The sequence below is a fragment of the Musca vetustissima genome, unplaced genomic scaffold (genome assembly GCF_032173495.1).
Source record: "Musca vetustissima isolate MV318-11 ecotype Yass unplaced genomic scaffold, APGP_CSIRO_Mvet_v1 utg3141, whole genome shotgun sequence".
NCBI classification, from domain to species: Eukaryota; Metazoa; Arthropoda; class Insecta; order Diptera; family Muscidae; genus Musca; species Musca vetustissima.
In genome coordinates, this window is record NW_026886665.1 from 259,699 (window position 1) to 281,890 (window position 22,192).

The 22,192-nt window shown below is 33.9% G+C and overlaps 2 protein-coding genes across 2 annotated transcripts; both read right to left on the reverse strand.

Moving 5' to 3' along the window:
- Positions 1–3,790: 3,790 nt before the first annotated feature.
- LOC133334145 (ribosome biogenesis protein SLX9 homolog) lies at positions 3,791–4,297 on the reverse strand. The gene has a single exon (XM_061542442.1). The coding sequence runs from the start codon at positions 4,295–4,297 to the stop codon at positions 3,791–3,793; it is 507 nt and encodes a 168-aa protein (XP_061398426.1).
- Positions 4,298–12,561: 8,264 nt separating this feature from the next.
- Positions 12,562–18,746, reverse strand: LOC133334146 (zinc finger TRAF-type-containing protein 1 homolog). The gene is made up of 9 exons (XM_061542443.1): positions 18,393–18,746; positions 16,314–16,372; positions 16,136–16,250; positions 15,950–16,073; positions 13,217–13,369; positions 12,994–13,154; positions 12,820–12,936; positions 12,679–12,764; positions 12,562–12,607 (listed from the first exon to the last, which is right to left on the reverse strand). The coding sequence occupies exons 1-9, from the start codon at positions 18,744–18,746 to the stop codon at positions 12,580–12,582; spliced, it is 1,197 nt and encodes a 398-aa protein (XP_061398427.1). The 3' UTR covers positions 12,562–12,579.
- Positions 18,747–22,192: the final 3,446 nt, after the last annotated feature.

Here is a 22,192-nt window from a genome sequence, read left to right on the forward strand (position 1 = left end):
TAAGAGGTGAATGCTTTATTTGTATTGCTTTTCTCGTTAGCATTTTGTAAAGTTGAATTGATATTAAAACACTTCTGTAAATGAAAAAAAATAAATAAATAAGAGAATAAATACATATTACATTATACTTAAATATAACTAAACGTAGCCTGTGCATTGTGGCTGGATACAACGTCATTAACAGAATGTAAGTAATATCTGTTGTTTTGTGGCCAAAAGTTTTATCTCTGTCTGTTTACACATTGTTTGGTAGCAATTTTTCTCAATATTACAGCATTTTGCTGTTTACTCCCAAGTCCAGTAAAAAATCGGAATTAAGGGGCTATTTTGAAAGTTTGAACTTATTTGTTAAATTTTTTCTAGTAAGATATTTCCCATACAAATTGAGGCATTTTAATCAATTGTTAATTTTAAATATGGGCCGATTTCAATAAACTTTTTTTGTTTATAATTGTTAAAAGAATAATATTTAAAGGTAAATTACGTGTAATTTTACGAAACCTTACTATACTTTACGATATACTTTGAATATTTTGCCACCATCAATCAAGGCAATCAAAGAAGAATATTTAATAATAAAGTAGGGTAAGTGTACCTGTCGTCGGTGCTTTGGGGTTTAAGTATATCCAACTTTGTTGCACATATTTGCATTATATTGCATTAAGGTTCTGTTTCCAAAAGTTGGTGACTTATCGATGCAATAAACAATCTTTGAATAATTTTGTATTAAACAACTTAAATGCAGAATTATTCAAAAATCTCAAGAACTCTTGAAGATATAGCCGATTTATTGTGTCAGCAAGAGTGATTCCCAAACTTTAAACGCATTTTTCTCGAAGCAGTGTTTTTACGAATGGCGGGCACGATAACTCAACAACTAATAATCCAATCGGTTCCAAATTTTTACATCTTTTTCTGGGAGTGTATAGCTATCGTATGAACTAGGATAACGCCAATCGGCGAAGAACTTCCTTTTTTAACTTAGTTTGTGGTAAAAAATAGGCGAATTTAAAAAAATCAAAGGTCCGCCATTTTGTTAATTTTCGAACGAAGCCAATAATCCTTTGAATATTTTGCCACCATCAATCAAGGCAATCAAAGAAGAATATTTAATAATAAAGTAGGGTAAGTGTACCTGTCGTCGGTGCTTTGGGGTTTAAGTATATCCAACTTTGTTGCACATATTTGCATTATATTGCATTAAGGTTCTGTTTCCAAAAGTTGGTGACTTATCGATGCAATAAACAATCTTTGAATAATTTTGTATTAAACAACTTAAATGCAGAATTATTCAAAAATCTCAAGAACTCTTGAAGATATAGCCGATTTATTGTGTCAGCATCAAGTGACAGCAAGAGTGATTCCCAAACTTTAAACGCATTTTTCTCGAAGCAGTGTTTTTACGAATGGCGGGCACGATAACTCAACAACTAATAATCCAATCGGTTCCAAATTTTTACATCTTTCTCTGGGAGTGTATAGCTATCGTATGAACTAGGATAAAGCCAATCGGCGAAGAACTTCCTTTTTTAACTTAGTTTGTGGTCAAAAATAGGCGAATTTAAAAAAATAAAAGGTCCGCCATTTTGTTAATTTTCGAACGAAGCCAATAATCCTAGTTCATACGAGAGCCAGACATATAATATTTCTAACACCCTTGGAATTTTCGGATTCCATATTCCAGTGAGGAGATATCATGCCCGCCATCAAAAATAAGGATTTTTCTTTAATCACCGAAAACAAAACACCAACAACCAAATTTTGCAAATTATTTTTCTTCTTTCAAGATTTTTCAAGATTTTCAATGGGCTCAAATCAATACCAATGCTTGTTAAGGTTTGTAACTTTGCACATATATAATTGAAGATTTAAAATAGAAGAAAAATAATTTACCAAAAAATTTGTTTATTGTTTTGTTGTTGTTCTTTGTAATTAAAGAAAGGTCCTTATTTTTGATGGCGGGCATGATAACTCCGCACTGGAAGATCGGAATCCGATGTTACAGTGCGGCTCTCGTATGAACTAGGATTATTGACTTCGCTCTAAAATTAACAAAATGGTAGACCTTTGAAAAAATATTTTTGGAAAATCGCCGATTTTTGACCAAAAACCAGGTTAAAAATAAGGAAGATCTTCACCGATTGGCTTTATCCTAGTTCATACGATAGCTATACACTCACAGAAAAACGTGTAAAAATTTGAAATCGATTGGGTTATTAGTTTTTGAGTTATCGTGCCCGCCATTCGCAAAAAAACAAAATGTTGAGAGAAAAACGCGTTTAAAGTTTGAGAAGCCCTTCAGCCGTCACTTGATGCTGACACAATAAATCGGCTATATCCTCAAGAGTTCTTGAGATTTTCACTTGAAATTTTTTAGGGACATTTATTAACTAGTGTATATTCGAATTATATCAACAAAATTTTCGACCCCGAGAATGGGGGGGTCCCCTTAAGAGATTTGGTATGAAAATAGAAAATTATAGCATACTTTACTGCAGTTTTTTTGAAAATTATTTTTAAAAACTAATTAAATTTGTTAAAATAATTAAACTAATCGCCGATAAAATCATTTACTGATAAAAAATTTTACAAAAATCTGTAAAATCTATCAATATTGGCAACAATTTGTACAGTACACCTAACATTCGGAAAATCACACATAATATAGAAAATAAAGGTCCGAATGAAACAGAAATTGCTAGAATTAGTAGAAAACAAACTTATTAAAATAAATAAATAAAATAATAAAAACTTAAAAAATTTGGAATAAACCTAAAGGAGCGATTCGATTTCGAAAGTCTTTATTGAAGAAGGCCGCAATATGTTTGCTGGTCAAAAAATGTTTGCCGTAGAAAATGTTTTAATTATGTGGCCACCACTGTATATATTATCTAGTTCTTAATAAAACTATGCAGAAAATAAAAAAAAACAAACAGAAATCCCAAAAACACGGAAATAAATCGTATACACTCACTTTTGCACGTCTGGGTTTTATGAATAACTTGACGAAAAGAAATACAAAAATACACTTTTTTGGTTTTTATTAATTTCAAATTAAAGACAAAGTGTAAGACACGCTTCTAAGTTGTATATAAAGTAAATTGATACGTTTAAACACCGAACTATGCTTCGTTAGTACTCGTCAAACCTGTTAGTCGGTGGACGGCGTGAAAAGCCCTTCCCAACATTGATTATAGACCCAGCCAAAAAAAAAACCTGTATTATCGAAAAAAAAATTCAAAAATAAAAAAATCTGGATAAACCTAAAGTTGAACAGTGGTAGACAGGAAACGTATGATCGATGAAAACTAATTCAAAGGCGCAATGTGAAGCCGATGTAAAAAAATTGACAATCACCCTTATTACGGTTGGCGTAGTCGTGTTTAAAATTTGGCACTGTCGTATTTATACGGTATTATGATAGTCGTTACAATACCCCAAATTTGTCGTGAAAGATTCTGTTGACGACAGCATTAAAAAAAACTATGAAAATAATTTTAACAATATTTACTGATTAACTGTTACATTAGAATTTATTTTATTGCATTTCTCAATTTTCATAAGAATTGCACTTGCAAATTTTTGGGGACGAACTAATTTTTTGTACTGAGGACTTCAACCGCTTTAAATTTATACCCATATTGTCTTAGTAAATTTTAAACATCATGAGAAAATACAAGGGTCATAGTGTCATTTTGAGGCCCATTCTTATCGAGCTCGCGGCGTAATGTTCTACCTAACTAGAATAAAAACATGTTGTCATGTAAAATAAGATACCTTTTATTTAAGTTTACTCAATTAACCCATGTGTATATTTAATATGGTAGCGTATCGCTTCCCGTGGGTTTCGCTTAAAGTCCGGGTCTTTCAATAGTTTTTCAAATGCTTTAACTTGACGGGCAAACTTTTCCTTCTTCGTTTTTATCTTTTTCTTCGTGCTTAACTGTTTTGGGTCCTTCGATGTTGCATCCACTGCCTGAATGCCTGTTTTCAAATGAGACTTTTCTTTGGACAGCTTCATTATTTCCTCTAATGATGGCAAGGCATCCTTAAGAACCTTCAAATCGCCGACTATTGCCGTTTTCTCCCGTCTCCTTCTCTCTGCGTCCTCCTTCTGTTGTTGTTTCAACAAAGCAAATTTGTTCAGTAATTTGTGGCGCTTCTGACTAAATTTCTCCTTTTTAGATATTGTGTTTTTAAGCAAACCTTTCCTCTTCTCTGCAGCTGCTGGCCCAGCTTCCTCCATCTTTTGTCTTACTTTTGTTTCTTTAAGTTTCTTGTTCGTGGGTTTGCCCATGATTTTCAGAAATCCACTCTTATCCAAAGATGCAGGTGAATTTGTTTGCACGTTATTTTTCCGATATACCCAAAACACATTGAAATGTATTTAGAATGTCACTAGAAAGAATATTTAAGAGCATTCACTGAAAAATGTGGCCCGCGAAAGACCGGAGAATGAAGGAATTTAAGTAATGTAAATAAGTGAAATGTAAGTTGACATACATGGCCCAATAATAGCTGTGTCTGTTTACTCGATATTTGACTGGATGTTGTCTGTTTACTCCAAAGTGTAGAAAAAGAGAGAAGTAGTTTAACAGGGGGGTTACTCTGTATTGCGTTGCGAAAGCAAGTGCGATGCGAAAGCTAAATGCGTTAAGAGTACAATTTGGTACTCTGTAACGTTCACGCAAACGCATTCGCAAACTAAATTGAAAATAGGGCAACACTGTCGCCACAAAGTAAACAATAACGAAGAATGACAAAAGGAAACGTCAAAAAATTGTAAATGAAAACATATTTTTGTGTGGTACGAGTGTTTTTTTTAAACAAAAATGATGAACGAATTAAAAGAAAAGAATTTTATGAGATCTATCAAATATACTCTCCGTAAGTGACCACGGGTATGAAAATATAAGTACGAATTATGTGACGAATGTTTTCAAATATTTAATTTTTATAGATTTATATAAAATGTCTCAATAAAGATTCGTTTATGTATTTTTTAAACGCTCGTCGTTTCAAATAGATCCACAACAATTCCAACTCCAATAAAAGAGGCCGCTGCTTTGAAATTGCTTGGACAATGTGGTTATCAACACCAACCTATAAATATGCACACATAGTTTCACATTCTATATAAAAAAATAATATATTACTTTTTCCAACCACCGACATCTTTTACAGGAGGTCAATTTGAATTGAGGTCATCAGACAGTTTTGTCCACAAATTGTTGGCGCGTTGTTTCGCATTTGAACTCTGAAACTGTCCATTTGCCAAATCACTGTGTTGCCCCATAAAATCTACTGAAGTTAGGAACTGACGTTGCTGAGCCTGTAACTGTGATTTTTTTGCATTTTACTTAAAATAATTTACAATTTATATATAAATAAAACGTTTAATGGAGCTTACTTATATGTTTCGCTTCCTATGCGTTTGCTATTTTGTTAACGCAAGATATTTGCGCTTAACGAACGAGTTTGACATTCGTTTTCGTATTACAGAGTGCAGTGATGCTACATTTGCGTAAAGTAGATGCGAAAGGAGATACGAAAACGAATTAGAGAGTACCAATTACGCGATGCGTTACAATTTTTCTCACGCATCGCAATACAGAGTAGCCCCCCAGTTCTACACTGAGAAATTACTGATGTTATAGTACGTTTACATTTAACCAGATTTCGTTAACCCAGTGGGTTTCAATTGTCATTTCCTTTGCATATATGTCAAATAAATCCTCATAAAGTAGGTTAACCCGGTAAAAAAGTTCTAATGTACAAGGAGTTTTACTGGGTAAAATTCTTCCAGTAAGATTTATCCAGAACACAAACTTACTGAGTAAAACGACATTTACATTAGAACTTTTTACCGGGTTAACTTTACTTAGTTGGCTTGTTACAGAACGGCTGTTCCATAAGTCGAGCTTAAAAAAGATTACCAGATGTTGTTTTCTACTTGGTCTTTCCATCTAATTCGTGGCCTTCCCCTTCTACGGGAACCATCAGTAGGCTCATTTTTATATGCCTTTTGAGCTGGGGCATTTTCATTCATCCGCACAACATGGCCTAGCCACCATAGTCGCTGCAGCTCAATACGACTGACTATGTCGATGTCCGCGTATAAATTGTAAAGCTCGTGGTTGATTCGACGCCGATATTCACCGTCGACGCAGATCGGTACGTAGATCTTTCAGAGAATTTTTCTCTCAAACACCCCAAGAGCTGCCTCATCTGCTTGCGCAAGTACCCATGCCTCAGATCCATATAATAGCACGGGTAGTATCAGCGTCTTGTAAAGTGTGAGTTTGGTCTGGCGGTAGCTGGCCTTGTTTCTAAACTGCTTACTTATACCATAGTAGCATCTGTTGGCCATCACAATCCTTCTCCGAATTTTAAAACTGATGTCATTCGTTTTATTTATGGCGGTACAAAGGTATATAAAGTCTTTAACTACCTCGAACCTGCAGTTCTCAAGTTCCACAGTTGGTCCGAGTCTACTGGACGTCTTGCGCGTTTATACCATCAGCTTGGTCTTCTCGCCGTTTACTGCCAGACCCACTTTGGTAGACTCCTTTTAGATTTGTTCAAAGGTGGTTGTTACCGCTCGCAATGTTCGACCCATTATATCAATGTCATCGGCGTAGGCGAGTAACATGTGTTGTTTGGTGAACAGAGTGCCATTTCTGTTCAAATTCGCGTCTCGTATGACCTTTTCCAGTAGGATGTTAAAAAGATCACACGACAAACTGTCACCTTGTCTGAATCCTCGTTCGGTATTGAAGGGCTCCGATAGGTCCTTTCCTAATTTCACTGCTGACCTTGTGCCACTTAAAATTATCCTGCATAGCCGTATTAATTTTGCAGGAATACCGAACGCAGACATAGCTTTAAACACCTCTGAACGGATAGGGCTGTCGAATGCGGCTTTATAGTCGACAAATAGGTGGTATGTGTCGATGTGTTTTCGTGAGTCTTTTCCAGGATTTGGCGCAGAGTGAAAATCTGGTCAATGGCGGATTTGCCAGGTCTGAAGCCACATTGGTATGGTCCGATGATGTCCTTGACCATTGGCTTCAATCGTTCACACAGCACACTGGATAGCACTTTATATGCAATGGGAAGGAGACTTATTCCTCTATAGTTGGCACATATCGTCTTGTCTCCTTTTTTGTGCACGGGACACAGGATGCTGAGGTTCCAATCATTGGGCATGCATTCATTTAGCCAAATTGTGCTAATCAACTGGTGCATGCTCCTGAACAGCATCTGGCCACCATTCTTGAATAGTTCGGCTGGTAACCCATCAGCTCCTGCTGCTTTGTTGTTCTTGAGCCGATTAATTGCTTTTATGACCTCATCTTGGCTAGGTGGTATACACTCTATACCATCATCTCTTATTGGTTCTGGGCTATATTCTTCATCGCCACTATTTGATACTAGAAGCTTTTCGAAATGCTCCTTCCAGATCCTCAACACGCTGTCTGTATCTGTCACCAGGTTTCCTTCTTCATCTCTACAGGAGGATGTGCCTGCACCAAAGCCTTCGGTTTGGTGTTTTATTCGTTGGTAAAATCTCCGGACTTCATTCTGCCTCCTGTACATCTCGATTTGCTCACGCTCACGTTTTTCTTGTTCTTTCTTCTTTTTTCTGAAAATACGTTTCTCATCTCTCCTTTTCTCCCGATAATTCTCCATCACGTTACGTGTTGCTACTGTCTGCAGGGTTGCCCTATACGCTGCGTTTTTCACATCAATAGCATTACGACACTCCTGATCGTACCATGGGTTTCTTGGTGGTGGTTTTTGGTACCCAATTGTTCTTTTTGCTGCAGTTTGTAGGGAGTGGGCAATTCTTTGCCATTGTGCTTCAATACTATTATCGGGACAAGAAGTGCTTTCTTCATGCAGATGGGTAAGTTGAACGGAGTAGGCCTCGGCTACCTGTTGTGTTTGCAGCTTTTCGACGTCGAGTTTGCGTGTTGTATTAGATCGCACCTTTGTTGCAACATTAAGACGGGTGCGTACCTTGGCTGCCACAAGGTAATGGTCCGAATCGATATTCGCTCCTCGTATCGATCGGACGTCTAAAACACTGGATGAATGCCTCCCGTCTATCACAACATGATCAATTGGATTTCTCGTTACTTGATCAGGAGAGATCCAGGTGGCCTTGTGTATATCGAGATGCTTGAATCTGGTGCTGCTAACTACCATGTTTTTTGCTGCCGCGAAGTCAATCAACCTCATGCAGTTGTCGGATGTTTCTTCATGAAGGCTGAATTTTTCGGCTTGCGCCTGTTCTGTACAACGTGCGCACATTCCAAGTGCAGATTCGCAGATTGTGGTCCTTTATACGTTCGCGGGGGTCGTCAACATTAGGGGGTTTGGTTTTCTTTTTCTTAGCTTTTTCATAGTAGATTGGGTTTTCCGAGAGTGGGCAACTAACCCGATGCCTCAACCCATTTTTTATAGTTCTTATGGGCGAAGCGGCACATATTAGCTCACTATTTCGTCGGGTGATGAGAATAGCTCCCCAGGTGGCACCGCGGGGAGGTTGGTGTCCACAATTGAGATGAAAGAGGGACCAAGATAAGCCTGGACTTCGCCATGTTAAAGCCAATCAGAGCCGTTGCTTGGTATCTATCATCCCCTACGCCACCCGGGTTAACCATGGTACAATAATACAAGGTAGGGTAGCTTGAGGTGAATAACAAAAAAAAAACTATGTACGTGTGGCCTATTCTGCCAAAAATAAAATAAATATACGCAACAAGTGTTTGTGTTTATTTGACATTTTTTCAACACAAAACTAAAAACGCGAAAAATGAATGAAAGGTTATGATTTCTTTCCAAAATCCAGTAGGGAATACCATAAAATGTTTGTTTTAATCCATACAAAGTAATTACTTCCAGACGAACGTGTTAAAAACTGTATTTTCATTTCAATTTAACTTGAATATATTTCAATTTATTTTGAATTTCAAAACAATACACACACATGCACAAAATATGTATTTTGATTTGATGCGTTAACTGCAAGGAACCAGCCACTTACAACTCATATAAACTTAATGATCCTTGCAGTGCTTTTCAGGCAATAACGAAAGCGGCTATGATATACGACGGTTAGTTAAATTATGTTGGGTTCCAGGAAATAGCAGTATAGAAGGGCAGGAGTTGTGGCAATCACTAAAGCCGCTGAGATATACGATGGATAGTTAAATTATGTTGGGTTCCAGGACATAGGAGCATAGAAGGGTATATGATAGCCGATGAGCTTGCTCGTGGGTTTTCGCAGTCGTCCAATTTACCGTTGAGTGGATTAATGCCGTCTCTGTGTGTGGTGGAAAAATCACAAATACTCTGTAGGTGTCAATCGCTAAGTGGCAGAATGCACTTTCACTATCTTTCCTCTACTACTTTCTAGGATGAGCACAATAGGCAAACTTAACCTATTTTAGTCAGATTTCAAGTCAGTGGTCTCCCGACGATGCTACGTTTATTCTTTCGACAGGTTATTGTAAAAATAAGACCAAGATAAGCATAGAAGAACGTATGATACAATTATTCAAGGTAGACCATAGCAACCTATAAATTAGAATTTGTCATACTGTGGCTTGTTATGCCAAAGTCATATACAAAATGTGTGACTGTGTGTGTAATGTTTTATAAAATATAACAAAATAAATTCGAAAATCGCTTTGTTTGAAGATGAATTTTAGAACAGTTGTAAGAAATGTATGATTTGTGAATGAATCAACATGTAAATCATATCCCAAACTCGATATTGAAAAGAAAACCTGACATTTCATTCAGTTTTTTCGTTTTTGGTAAAATGTTACAAATATGTCAAATGTAAAAAAAATCGCTTTCACATTCTCGCCTTATTCTGAATGCATAGGGTGGCGCAAAAAATGCGAGATGGTGGTTCATGGTACAATTATAAAAGGTAACAGCAAATCCCAGCTGATTTGATTCCAACGTAATACTAGTGTCAATATGCATTTGACAAATTATGTTTTTAAAAATCACCCAACAGGAAAATTGGGAACTTATTGAATTCGAAATTGTTCTTTATTAAATGTCCTCCCGCATTCAATTTACTCAATCTGCCTGCTGGGATCATTTGAGGAAGCAAATCTTTCTTCAAGGAACAACTCGCTATTCCCAGCATTTGCATATGTGTTACACCTATATATGGCAATGGCTCAATTATAGTAAAGATGTGGAAGCGATAGAAATATAAATTTGATATATTTTCATTCATGTTTTTCAATTTTTATTTTATGGATTCAAAAATATTTCATTTTCAAAATAAAAATAATTTGATGATAATTTGTTTGTTTGTTTACATTTTTCTGTCAAAAGAGTTGACACTAGTAGAACTTACAATAACAAATTTCCATGTGGTTGTTGTATCGTTTGTTGTACAACAACACTTGCTGTTACCTTTTATTATTATACCATGATGGTGGTTGAAAAAAAGATTTGTGTTGCCATATTGTAATTTAAGTTTCCCCATTGTAATTTAATTGTGTAATATTTTTCAATATTTTATTTTTTGATTTTTTTATTAAAAATGTTTACTTTTTATAGTTATTTAAATGCTTGGTAATTAAATGAAAATAAATTAAAGTTTAAAAATATGGCAACCTACAATATGGCATGTGAAACAGCTGTTCATTGTTTTGATGCAATTTGGTGTAACAACTACAATAGACTACAAATAAAAGAACTTTTTTTATGATGGCAAAAACACAACGAATAATGGGAAGAAATCTGCGATTGAATTAATTAATTCACAGTTAATTTTTTCACTATATAATTGTGTGCTTCTTTTATTTAATTTCGATATTTATTTCCCCAAATTCTTAAAGTGGCCAGTTATGTTATGATTTGCTCCTACTCCTTTATTTCTTCTTTCAAATCATGCACACGATAATTTAAAAAATATATATATATTTTGTAGCTTTATTTTTGTTTTTGTTTTCATTCATTTTCGCTTTTTCCAATTGGCACAGATGCAGATACGTTCCTTGCGTATTTGTTTATTAGATAAAATGATGACCAATCATATTCTGAATATTGCATAGGGAGATTTATCGCATGTAAAAATGTTTCGCTTTCACATTCTCACCTTATTCTGAATGAATAGGGAGAAGCAAAAAATGCGGATTCAAGTTTTCGAAAATGGTGGTTGAAAAAAGATTCGTGTTGCCATATCGTAATTTAAGTTCAAATTTGTGTTGCCCCGTTGTAATTTCATTTTGTGATATATTATATATAGTTTCACTACATAATTGTGTGCCGTCTCATTTAATTTCGATATTTTATCTATCCAAATTCTTAAAGCGGCAAATTATGTTATGATATGCTCCTTCTTCTTGATCTTGTCCTTCAAATCATATTCAGGCTAACCAGGCAAATATGGATATGTGCTTTTTCCATATATATATATATATGTCCACCACGCAAATATGGCTATACAATACACAATTTTGTGACACCATTTTTGGCATGAGAATTTCCATTAAACATTTTCAAATCAAAGAAATCACTACCCATGGATGTAGTGGAAACATTGGGTACAGCTCTTGTTTGACATTCCTACTAAATTAACTGCTAAACACAACAAAGAAAATAATATGTAAAATTTAATGCATTTTATTTAAAAAAGTCCGATTACAACATTGTATTGAATTAGAGAAAAGAAAAACAGTAATGGTGTTTACCAATAGAGAACTTTTTCGCTACGAACATGAAAGATATTGCGATATATTTTATGACATAATGAAACATTATACATTTCTTTCTAAAATATCATTTGAGTCCGAATTTAACACGGGTTTATGTTTGAATGAGATAAAGTAAAGGTAGATGCAAACATATTTTAATTGAACTACATCATATTAACATTAAATATAGCATATCTTAAAAGTATACATATTGGTGTTGTCCTTACAGTGTTTGTGGTTTTCCAAGAAAAAATGTTTCCATTAAGAATAAACACACTATATAATACTATATACTCGAATTGTGTAGCAGTTCACCACACATTCACTACATTGTTTTTTAAGTTTGTCATTGCTGTATGAAGTAAAATATTTGGTTAGCTTTGTATTTTTATCAGTTATATTGCATATAAACACTAATAATTATAAGTGGGTACGTTCTGTAGTGAGAATTTGAGATCTATTATAAACATATATGATTTCTTGTGTGTTTATTTAACAGTTAAAACTCATAAATCTACTAGAAATTTACGTCCTTGGTAATAAGTTCTCTATTAGCAAGTAAAACACACTACTAAAATCGTTATCTCGTCTCGTGTAATTACTGTTGATATTGCAAAGTGACTACATGATGAATATTTTTCCATTCAGCCGGTTATATATTCATAGCCTTTTCGGAACAAATTTTATTATTACGCGATATTTTTTGAAAGGTCAACAGCATCTTATTCTACTGATGTTATAAATTTGAATTTGTTTTTTTTTTAAAATACTTAAAATAGGATGTTATGAGAATAAAACTAATTAAACACGAACGACTCATGTAGTATTGGATTCCAAAGCAAAGTCCTTATTTGTTAAGCAAGAACATCAAGAGACTGTAACGAAAAAAAAAACACACACACACAAATTTGAATCAATATCAAAGGCCAATATACTTTTATTTTACCGGAAATTAATGCCTTTATTGGACAATAGGCGGTTACATTCGTTGCTATCAGGCAAAGGTAAAAGGTAATAATCACTCTCTGTACTCTGTAAAGCTCATATATTATTATAATCGGCAGATTAGTTACAATCATATTTTTACCTGTTCTGTAAAATCATGTTTATATATTTGAGTTCCAACTTTCATGTCAGAAAAGGGTCCCTTTAGAGCAAAGAAATGTATACTCATTGGAGTACTAGTTTTTGATTTCAAAATAAGCTAAAATATATACAGGTTGAATAGCATAGGTCTTAAATGGTCATTGAAATTTGTTACCTGATAAGTAATATTACGTTCATTGGATTGATGGGGATCCCGTTGACTATTATTGATTCGTGCCTTCACCACCCACTGATGATTGAATGCAGAGAAGCGAGCGGTTTCATAAAAAAGTTTATGGACGTACTCGTCCGTACGATAGGGTTTCATTTGCAAATCTAAAAAGGTAGATATACTGTGGGTGTTTTAACGTGTTACACATTTTGTAGTTATTATTTACCGTTGAATATAATTTTTTCATAGCTTAAGAGATCAATAAGCGTGTTGAACATTTTCTTTTCCTCTTTTATTTTGGCATCGTGGGACTCAAGTGCTGATATTACTTCATATCCAGATTTATTTGGGTGCAAGCAATTTCGCTCGTGCTCAGTAGCTGGCGGAGAAAAATATAAATTGATTTTCAAATTAATAATATATATTTGCATACAAAATGTAAAATTGGTCTGAAAGTAAATAAATTAAATCAATTTGAGTATTTTTGGACTGAGAAGAACTGGAACCAATGTATCTAATTGGAAATAATAGGCCCACATTAGACGCATAGTCCACATTATCCAAAGTTACTCTAATATTTTGTCAACATTCAATTCAATTTTAATTTATATCGTCTTTGTGAAGAACATTTGGACTATTTCAAGATTTTAAAGAACATTTCCAAGTAATTTATCTTAACAAATATTAATTGTGTTGTGTTTTTAAGGCCAAGGTTTATTCATGAGGTTAACAGGCAGACCTTAGTCTTCTCTTACTGTCAATAATTTAATCGCGAATTACAAACCAGAACAGGACAAAGACTCAAAATGTCTTTCAGGAAAACGTAATGATAGTAATGTAAAGACTTCGAATTCGCTTCCCCGTCAACCTTATGAACAATGGTCCAAATATCAGGTTATCCAAAATGCGAATTCGTTCATCTATTATCAAAAGTTGTACTTGGAGCGAAAATCGTATTTGGAAATTATTTTTTATTTTTCCCATTGTTAAGCGCGCACAACACAAATTGGTCACCTCACAATATTTTCAATTGTTTTTTTTTCAGATTTGAAATACATTTTTCATATTTTAACAAATTTATTTATAGGCATTGTTATGAATAAACCTTGGGACAGCTGTTGGTAACATTATATGTTACAGCTCAAAATGTAAAGGACAAAAATTAAAACATTCAAAATGAGGAGGACTAAAAAATTCTCAAAATGAGGAGAATTAAACATTTGGAGGACTTTTATGGCAAGATTTATGATTGAAAATTATTGACTCGTCTTCTATAAAAAAATGCCGCTCTAAAAAATGATGTTAGTCCTTTGTTATGTAACGGGAATTTCAACCAAGAGATTTTGAAAAATTAAGGTCTTGATATACATTAGAATACTAAATAGCTAAGATTATATTTTCCGTTCTATAAAAAATATATATTGGGCTTCTACAAGAGGACATTTTAGTTTTTATGTAAGAAGTTCCTTTGGTATAATATAAAAAGGAATTTGGTTTTAATATAAGAATAATCGCAATGATATCTAAACGTTGGCCCGTAATAACACATTTTTGGCTAATAAGTGTCCCATTGAAATTCTCAGACGGCAGTTTTTTTTTTTTTTTTTTTTGGACTGCCGTTCTAATGACAGACATATATTCTTGTTTAGAGTAATTCTGAAAGAGACAATGCCTGGCTCTTTTCCTAAGGGTTTGGTATTGATCGTGTGATTTGGTTTGCCACAGTCCCATGTGTATTAGTCTCAATTTAGATTGGGCGAGTTTACTTGCGGCAAGTCTTTGTTTGTTGGAGAGAGGGGCAAGGGGAATAGAATTTCAAAAAAATTGCCCGTACCGACAATTTTCTGGCAATTCGTTTTGTGTATTTTGTTTGTAGTGTCAGTAATTTGAAATACCAATCCAGAACATCGTCACAAAATGTAAAAAAAATATTTCAAAAGAGAACGATAATAATTTCCGCAAATAAACTCGCCTAATCTAAATCAGGAATTAGTGATTTCTATACAATTTATAGGATTTTTGTAGTTTGGTGATTTGTTGGTATGATTCATGTTTCGGTCTAGACGTCAATAACGACAGCTTGAACACAATTTATTCTTCAAACAATAAATTTAACAGTCAATGAAGACATCGAATTCGCCTCCTTGTTACCTTATGAATATACCATTAGATATATTAATAAAACAATAATGGGGCGTCTTTCAGAAACCCAAAATCTTCGACAAATCTTCTATAAATACGAAACATTCGACAGGCTTCGACAGCTTGAACCCATCTCTCTCTTCTAATTAAATTCGACAGAAGATCTAATCGTCTAAAAAGTTATGGTTCCATCCCAATGGCCAATTTCGATGTCGATTATTTTTCTCCTTTTTTTATTTTTTCAATTCTATTTTTTTAATTTTTACTGCGATTTAAAATTGTTGTGACATTTAATGTTACAATCACCGGGTTTGATACGGTTACCTTACTAATATACCTTGGAATAAACCTTGGAGAACAATTTGCTTCAAAATGTACATGACAAGGCGAACCAATTTGAATTCGCCTTGTGTATGAAATTCAACATTACTGCATTCGAAATTAACACTTTTTATTTCAGCAAATTTTTTGGTACCTATTATATTCAAAGTTCATATTTTTGAAATGAATAATTTTCATTTTTTATAAAAACATAAAAATAATTAAATTATCACCAAATTAATATAAATTTAAACCAATTATTATAATCATAATTGTAATCCGGTATTGTGAAAAATTTGCATTCCATTCATTTTCGCTACATTTCCCTTATTTAATAAAATTATAAATTGGAACCGATTAGATTAATAGTTCTTGCCGTAGCTTGATGCAGACACAATAAATGAATTAAAATATAAATATCGATTTTGTTTAAACCGAGAATGGGTGATCTCCCATTCTCTTTTACAATTTGAAATATATGTCGGTTTGCACTCACTCTCATGATTAGGTCCTCGCCATTGACAGCCAATACGTGAATATTTGCAGTTAGTCGGGCGTTCGCAGCATTCGTATTGTTCATGACGATCCAAAGACTTGTAAGGAAACTCCTTATTGCAATACTACAAAATATAAAATTAATTAAAGAAATTATTAACTGCCAAACATTTTTAGCAATACAAACCTGACACTCGCTCGGAAGTTCAGATGCCGCCTTTTCCACTGCCAAATTACGAGATGCTGTGCTTTTAGATATTTCAACGCGGCAGTTGGGACAAGTAGCAATTTGTTCTCTTAAACTGCATTTGAAAAGTGTTAATATATGAGGAAAGGTATAATCTTAAATCACTGAAATAAATTACCGAGCATCTGCCAATAAATGGGTGAAACAAGCTGCGCACATAAGATGACCCATTTGACACTGAAACATACGAATAAATTGAATAATTAAAAATATAGTAATAACATTTTATATCGGTATACAAATTAAAAATACCTGCAATTGAAAGAGAAGAAAAAATATGATATTAATTAAAATGGTTATCATTACTGTAATAAAGAACACAATATGTGCCCCAAGGCTTGCGTACAGTGAGAAGGAAGGAATAAAAAAACACAGGTTTCAGATTTCACAGAACAAATTTGGTTCTATGTATTTATTGATATTAATAAAAAGTACAGTGTAATACAACAACAGCGTACAAGGCATACAAATAGGATCGAATTGTATACTAAAACTAATAACATACTTATTATCAATTGTTGGTTTATTTTACAGATACTCGATTTAAATTTGATCATTGATGAAATAATTCATAATTTTATTTATAGTGCATTATATCTTCAATACACATATATAATAAATTTAATATATATAATCTATAATATACAAACACCACCCATCATTATTAAATTAAAACAATGCTTCCAAAACAATAATCTGTTACATTTTTTATTTTCGCTCCCTTTGTCAGCTAATAATACGATCTTTACACACAATGAACATACTACGTTAGCGATACACTAATGTTGAACCTCTTCACTACGGTTAAAGATTTTGTTCTGTCGTATAACTTAGTCAGTGTTTCAAAATAAACGCTAATCTCAGGTACACTCAAATATTGAATCGTTATTTAGTATTATTCATTTAACTTTTTATTTAAATATATTTTTATTTGCCTTAGCCTTTAGAATTATAAAATAAATGTATTTAATAATTTCTTGTATTTAATATTATCTCAGTTTTTATTTATGCTGCATTTTTATATTTCTTTCCCGATAAATATCAACGATTTCATATTTTCTTATAATTCATAAAACCACCCGCACAGAACAGTTACAACACTAAAGTATTCCGATTGTAGTGTACCTGGGTTGTGAATAGTACATTTTAGAAATCAACTGTTATATTTACTCATAGTTTATTTCGGAACAGACTTACCATAACAAAACCTATTAACAAGATAGCAAACCCCTATTGAATTCATATTAAAGGCCCGAAGAAAGGCCAGACATTAACCCGCGTAGACAACCTGGGTATACAAACAAAAACAATGTTTCTTTTTATTTATTACGAATGAGGAACAGGCATAACCCAAAGCAAGTAAACGAAGAAAGAGATAGAGCTAGAATAACAAGACCCAACACATACATCACAAATACCATATGTTTTAACATCGCCCTTGCCCCAGCTGTGCTGCTGCATTCTATTCTATATTTACGATACTATTCTGTTTTGTTGTTTTCCTCAATTGTCGTACCTATTCGTAAGTATAGGAAGATAAACGTTGGCGATTGTAGATGTAGTGGTAGATGCATTACTGTCGTCGACATACTCAATGGAGGAGATTGTTAATGGAAAATTCAATAGCTACTACATACATCAACCCAACCAATATACATACGACGTAATACAAAATAGGCTGGTACAGAACTGCAATGGAACAGGCGAGGAATCCCTTTGTGTGTATATTTGTCGATTCAGTATCAATGCGATGTATTTGTAGAACATTTATACCTACTGCAAGATTAGAACACAAAGAATATGTGGCCATATTATTCCCTACCCTTTTGCCCATGCTGAGATTTACAGTTTCAAGGAAATTATGTAATGAAATGAACCTTTCACAAGTCATTGAGTTTAACTTAACCCACATATGCCGATTGTATTACACGTAGTACGGCCGTCATGCTAAGGGTTTACGGTTTGTTAATTTTTCTAATGAGCTTGCTGAGGGTCTGCAGACCATACCGCGTTGTTGACCATTAAGATCTGCGGAGCCTTAGAACTCTGATTAACAAATCTAACGTGCAGTAAACACAGTAGCTTTACAATAACAGGTTCACTGCATGCTCTATCCTCGGCATATTCGGGTTAAACAAAACGTATCTCACAAATATGTTTATAAAAACGCATCTGGGATCAGAAGTTCAAAACTTACCTGATACATTGCAGTTTTTGGCAAATCCAAACAGACGGCACAGCATAAAATTCCGCCTAAACGACTTTCAAGTTTCTCACAAACCGCTGATGGGGGTACCGACATCGAGGAGGAAGTCGATGGATTATCTAGCATTTGTTTTTTAGTTGGGGGTTCATCAGAGGGTGTGTTAGAGGCACCGCCACTGTTTGATGCACTATTCGACTGCATATTTGCCTGTTGTGACAAATTGGATGTCGAAGCGGTAGTGCTGTTATCACTTAGAATCTCCGCAGCAGCTAAAAGAGGAATAATGTTGGTAGTCGAAGATGGTGGCTGCTGTTGGACAGCACTTGATGATTCGACATCGGCCATTTTTAACTAAAGGAAAAACTCAAAATCTCCACCCAATAACTGGCCCCTGCGCTTTGTAGTTGTTGCTGTTGATGGTCTTTTGTTCTTCACTATTACGAACAATTTTCTTCGCTTCTTTTCTGACCTTTATTGCTCTGTAAATCAAAATCGATTTTCCTAAATTTCACACAATAACAAAACCACCACGAATATTATCTCCCTTTATGCACCTATTAAAATCCCACGGGCTAATTGATTCACGAGCAAATTAGAAGCCAAGTTTATAATCTGAAGTGTTATTCCTAACTACCCGTCCGTTTCGACAAACGATTTAACTTCGTTCTATTGCGTTTGAATCACACCTAGAACGATGCCGTTCGAAAATGACTCTGACGGCGGCATTTCTTTTTTAGTATAGTGAACGCTGCGAATAGGGAAGACAGGAGAGAATAGACGATGAAAGCCAGACCGAAACGAAGTTTACGAACAGAACAGACCAAGTATGAAGCAAAACGCCATTGCACTCGGCATGTTTAGAATGAAGGCAAAGACGAAAGAACAAAAAAATCATAATTAACAGCGTTACCTAAAATTCAACGAACTCTGTCCCATTTCCTTGTAACAGGAGTAACAGCGATAAATAAATATGTTCTGTCATAGTTGAATAATTTCAACTTTGTTTTACTTTTGTGGTGAAAAACGTCGAACGGGTAGATGAATTTTAAATGACATTTATATTAGGATTTGTTTGACAAATAAGTAATGGAATTGACAATTAAAACCCACTGGGTTAACGTAAAATGTAAACGTAATATTAAACTCCTTGTACATTAGAACTTTTCACTGGGTTAACCTACTTTATGAAGATTTATTTGACGTATATGCAAAGGAATTGACAATTGAAACCCACTGGGTTAACGTAATCCGGTTAAATGTAAACGTACTATTAGGTAAAGCTGTTAAACACATGTGTTCATATGAATGTGAAAACGGGTTTAGTTTTACGAAATCCACTCGACGTCGAATGTCAATTCCATAGCGTATACATCAAATAGAATCCACTGGTTTTGTGAACAGGACTAATAGTACGTTTACATATAACCGGATTTCGTTAACCCAGTGGGTTTCAATTGTCAATTCCTTTGCATATATGTCAAATAAATCCTCATAAAGTCGGTTAACCCAATAAAAAGTTCTAATGTATATGCCGTTTAACGTGCCGTATACGCTATGTAATTAACGTTTAAAATTGGGTGCATTTAGTAGTCTAAACTCGCTATAAAAGTACATTTACACATGGTACAGTATTTTTCGGTTAATTGCACATCAAAATTTGCACACATTTTTGTTCAATTAACCGAGGAACCAATTATCTGAACCCGCTTAATTGAATAGTTTGTTCAATTACTAATATTTGGAACTACTAATGGTTAAAAAAAAGTCCAATATCAAATACAAATTACGCTTTTTCGCAATTTTTCCTTAGCCATAAACATATCTTTTGAATTAGTAGAGATACCACCTAGTCTTTTTCACAAAATATGTCAAATATGTATGTAAAAAAATGGCAGATTATTTTTCAATTATTATTATGCAATTAACCGGTGAAAAGTAAAAGGAAATTTATTTTTGATGACATGAATTTTAAACCAATTAAGCGGGAAAATCAATTAACAGGGTTTAATTATTGTCCTATGAAATATTTTTTGCCCCAGCATGTGGTTCAATTAAGCGTGGAAACCAATTAACCGTAGGGTCAATTAACCGAAAAATACTGTACAATTATTTAAGGTAGGCCACAGTAACTTTTAAATTAAAATTTTTCCATACTTCGGCTTGTTATGCCAAAGTCGTATACAAAATGTGTGACTGTGTATGTAATGTTTTGAAAAATATAAACAAATATTTTCTAAAATGGCATGTACATTAGAACTTTTTACCAAGTTAACCTCCTTTATACGGCATTTACATTAGAACTTTTTACCGGGTTAACCCACTTTATGAGGATTTATTTGGCATATATTCAAAGGAATTGAAAATTTAAACCCACTGGGTTAACCAAATCCGGTTTAATGTAAACGACCTTTTATGAGGATTTATTTGACGTATTTTTTTTTTATTTATTTCATCAGATAATACTAAAGCCTCCAAGGCCAATGAACAGTATTAACATCATAACATAATCCTAAGTAGTAAATTATAACTTAACTAACAAATTTTCAAATATATATCATATAGGCTCCCCAGCCATAACTACAGATAAAAAAATAATAATACAAATAATGGACATAATAGCAACAACATAGCCAAAACTTAAGTATCAGAAGCTTAAAAAACGGAATAATATGATTAAAGAACCAGTACTAAGATATGATAGGACCAAAGTGATTCAAAAGTTTTAAACGAAATGCATTATTGGTTTGTGAAAATGTTTTTAGTTCAATAGGCAGATAATTCCATATACGGGCAACACGAACAATAAATGATTTCTCAAAAGTGGAATTGTATATTCTAGGTATAAAAAGCTGAGTATTTCTCGTGGACATACCAAACCTGAACATATTCGCCAATAAAAGAGGTACACCCATTTTTACTATTTTGTAAAAGGCATATACAACCCTAATTGAAACAAATTGTTCAAAGTTCACACCCAAGAGGCTCTCCACATAACTTGAAATGTGCTTATGACGTCTAACTACATAGACAAAACGAGTTATAGTATTGACCACACGTTTTAACTTTGAAGAAACCCGTTCTATTGTGCCAGACATAACTTCGACACCAAAATAAATATGAGGCATTAATAGAGCATATGCCAGCCTTCTTTTAACCCAAGTAGGAGGGAATATATTCGTAGAATATAATCTACGAATGATGCTACAGATTCTCCTTTGGACCAAATCTACATGAGTCTCAAACAAAAGCTTGTCATCCACTAATACACCTAACATTTTGTGACAATTAACGAAACCGATTCTTTGTTGACCAATAAATATATTGGGTTCATACAAAGCATTACCAAAACTGATTGCTTTAGTTTTCGATGGATTAAAACAAAGCATGTTCTCAGAGCACCACTGTTCGAATTGAGCAAGGGATACATTGATTTTACGTTCAAATGATAAAGGCGAATCATTAATGCAACTAAAGACAAGAAAGACATCATCAGCAAACAAGAGTGGTTTACAATAAACATCACAAAAACACTCCTGTAAACTATTCACATATAGAATAAAAAGTAGAGGACCTAACACAGAACCCTGTGGTACACCACTTGTAAGTGAAAGCTCATTCGAAACATTTCCATTAAGAGATACAAATTGAGATCTATCACGCAGATAAGATCCAACAAGTCTACACGCAGTAGCAGAGAAATTGAACTCTGAATTAAGTTTATGTAACAACAAAGGATGAGAAATTGAGTTGAATGCCTTCGTAAGATCCAATGACACAACTATAGAATTAAC

What these genes read in the sequence shown, in the direction of transcription:
- LOC133334145 (XM_061542442.1), bottom strand. Translation starts at nt 4,297, where the DNA reads ATGGGCAAACCCACGAACAAGAAACTTAAAGAAACAAAAGTAAGACAA.
- LOC133334146 (XM_061542443.1), bottom strand. Translation starts at nt 18,746, where the DNA reads ATGGCCGATGTCGAATCATCAAGTGCTGTCCAACAGCAGCCACCATCT. An exon ending in TGAAAAAATTATATTCAACG is followed by an intron (nt 13,155 to 13,216) that starts GTAAATAATAAC and finishes CTACCTTTTTAG; the next exon opens with ATTTGCAAATGAAACCCTAT. An exon ending in AACATGATTTTACAGAACAG is followed by an intron (nt 12,765 to 12,819) that starts GTAAAAATATGA and finishes TGAGCTTTACAG; the next exon opens with AGTACAGAGAGTGATTATTA.